Source organism: Sesamum indicum, linkage group LG5 (genome assembly GCF_000512975.1).
Source record: "Sesamum indicum cultivar Zhongzhi No. 13 linkage group LG5, S_indicum_v1.0, whole genome shotgun sequence".
Taxonomy (NCBI): Eukaryota; Viridiplantae; Streptophyta; class Magnoliopsida; order Lamiales; family Pedaliaceae; genus Sesamum; species Sesamum indicum.
In genome coordinates this window covers 5,038,502-5,040,606 of record NC_026149.1, presented here as the reverse complement: position 1 = coordinate 5,040,606, position 2,105 = coordinate 5,038,502, and the positions used below count along the sequence as shown (strand labels likewise).

The 2,105-nt window shown below is 39.7% G+C and overlaps 1 protein-coding gene across 1 annotated transcript; it reads left to right on the top strand.

Annotated features, from left to right (window-relative positions):
• LOC105162060 (ethylene-responsive transcription factor TINY) lies at positions 1 to 1,146 on the top strand. The gene has a single exon (XM_011079964.2). The coding sequence runs from the start codon at positions 125 to 127 to the stop codon at positions 929 to 931; it is 807 nt and encodes a 268-aa protein (XP_011078266.1). The 5' UTR covers positions 1 to 124; the 3' UTR covers positions 932 to 1,146.

Below are 2,105 nucleotides of genomic sequence, written 5' to 3'. Positions count from 1 at the left end.
CCCTCCTCATATCATTTCTACTCTCTCTCTCTCTCTCTCTCTTTATATATATATATATATATACGTATATCTGATATATAGTATTGATCAAGGTGTGTGAAACTGAAACTTCAGGGAAACATCAATGGCTGAGCCGCCGTACTCGGAAACCGAGTCTAGCGGCCCTTCCTTCTCATCTTTCTCATTCGGGCCTGATCAGATAGGATCAAACCCGAAACCCCAGCCCAAGAGAAGTAGAGAAAACGAGTCCGGGTCGGGGAGTGAGAAAGTGGATGGTAAGAAGCGAAGCAGGAACGTCACCGATAGTAACAACAGTAGCTGCAGCAAGCATCTGGTGTACAGAGGAGTCAGAATGCGGGCATGGGGAAAATGGGTCTCCGAAATCCGGGAGCCCCGGAAGAAGTCCCGGATCTGGCTGGGAACCTTCGCGACCCCGGAAATGGCAGCCCGAGCCCACGACGTCGCCGCGCTTGCCATCAAGGGCAGCTCCGCCATTCTCAACTTCCCAGAGATATCCCACCTCTTGCCCCGCCCCGTCACGTGCTCCCCGCGTGACGTCCAGGCCGCCGCCACCAAGGCCGCCCTCATGGACGACGTTCTCGACCATCGGCGGGACTCCCCGTCCCTGACGTCATCCTCTTCCTCCTCGTCATCATCACTTGTCTCGAGCATTGCGTCGCCGGAGCCAGCGGAGGAGCTGGGCGAAATAGTGGAGCTGCCGAGCCTGGACACGAGCTACGAGTCCCTGGAGCCGAGCCGGGACGGGGACTTCGCGTTGGCGCAGGATTACTCGTGGGAAGAATACTACAGTCACCCGGGGTTGTACAGTTTAGAAGATTGCTGCTTTTCCTTCCAAGAGCAAGAAAGCATAGTGCTTGAGGACTTGATGTCTACCAATTTTGAAGCCCTGTTATGGAAACATCATTGCTGAAAAAAGTTTGACCTTAATTATATTAATTGGACTGTGTGTTGTGTTTTTTTTTTAAATATTTTTGTTTTTATTCTTATTTGATGTCTGTGCTTTTTCTTTTTCTTTTTTTCCAAATATGAGAAGATCAAAGCTTTAGATTTTAGTTGCAGGGTCTCTCTCTCTTTTTCTTAAATTTTTGGTGAGAAATATACTTGCCTTGCATATCAAGTTCTGCATTTCTAATTTTGTCTTTCTCTTATGGTTTTTTATCTATCTATATATATATATGTATGGGTGATTCGTTTAATTAAGAGATATTATCAGCAATTAGTGTAAATTAATTGGGTCTGATCATGCTCGTTAAATCACATAACAAGTGAATTACATGTTACTTTGTAAAATTTTAGTGCAGGTTATATTCGATTATACTATTAAGATTAAATTATAATGTCGTTAACATACGATGAAATTTTACATGTCATTGCTTGATTGGGCAATTTTTTTTTTTTTTCTGGTCCAGAATATTAATTGAAGTTATTAAATTGATTTTAACGTTGTATTTAATGATTTATACGGACAACGCCTGAACCACAAAAAAGAAACCCTTTGTTTGGTTCCATCTTTTTGTGAGAATTGATTGAAAATGACTCCAAATATATCATACTGCTCATGTATTATTTATATACCCAAAAAAAAGAAAAATACAATCACATATTATCAATATATAATGATTTTTGCTTTCTGAAAATAAATAATACGATTTTTTTTACTAATTTTTAATTCTTTTAAAAATAATACCAATCACTCATCACATTCTCTTACGCAAAACTTATTAAAGGGGTGGAATTTTCAGTTCTTTCTCAAAGCCCATTCTCTACTTTGTTATTTTATTTTTCTTTTTCACTTAATTGACCACACATCTAATCCAAAAAGGGCTAATTACATTCTACCTAATTTGGAAGTACCAAATAATGTAAAACTCTTTGAATATAAAGAAGGCCAATTGCTAGCTCCTAAATTAGGGAAGTTCTAGACTAGATCGGCTCGATCGAACCTGAATCAATTATATGACAAGTGCAATATACTTATCTTGTGATTAGTGTACAGTTAAAAAAAATGATCAATCACATAGCAAATGTGATACACTTACTCTATGATTAATTTAGAGCGGTCGAACCTGGTTCGAGCAAGAATT

Bases quoted from the DNA above. Each gene is read 5' to 3' on its own strand.
- LOC105162060 (XM_011079964.2), top strand. From the start codon at position 125: ATGGCTGAGCCGCCGTACTCGGAAACCGAGTCTAGCGGCCCTTCCTTC.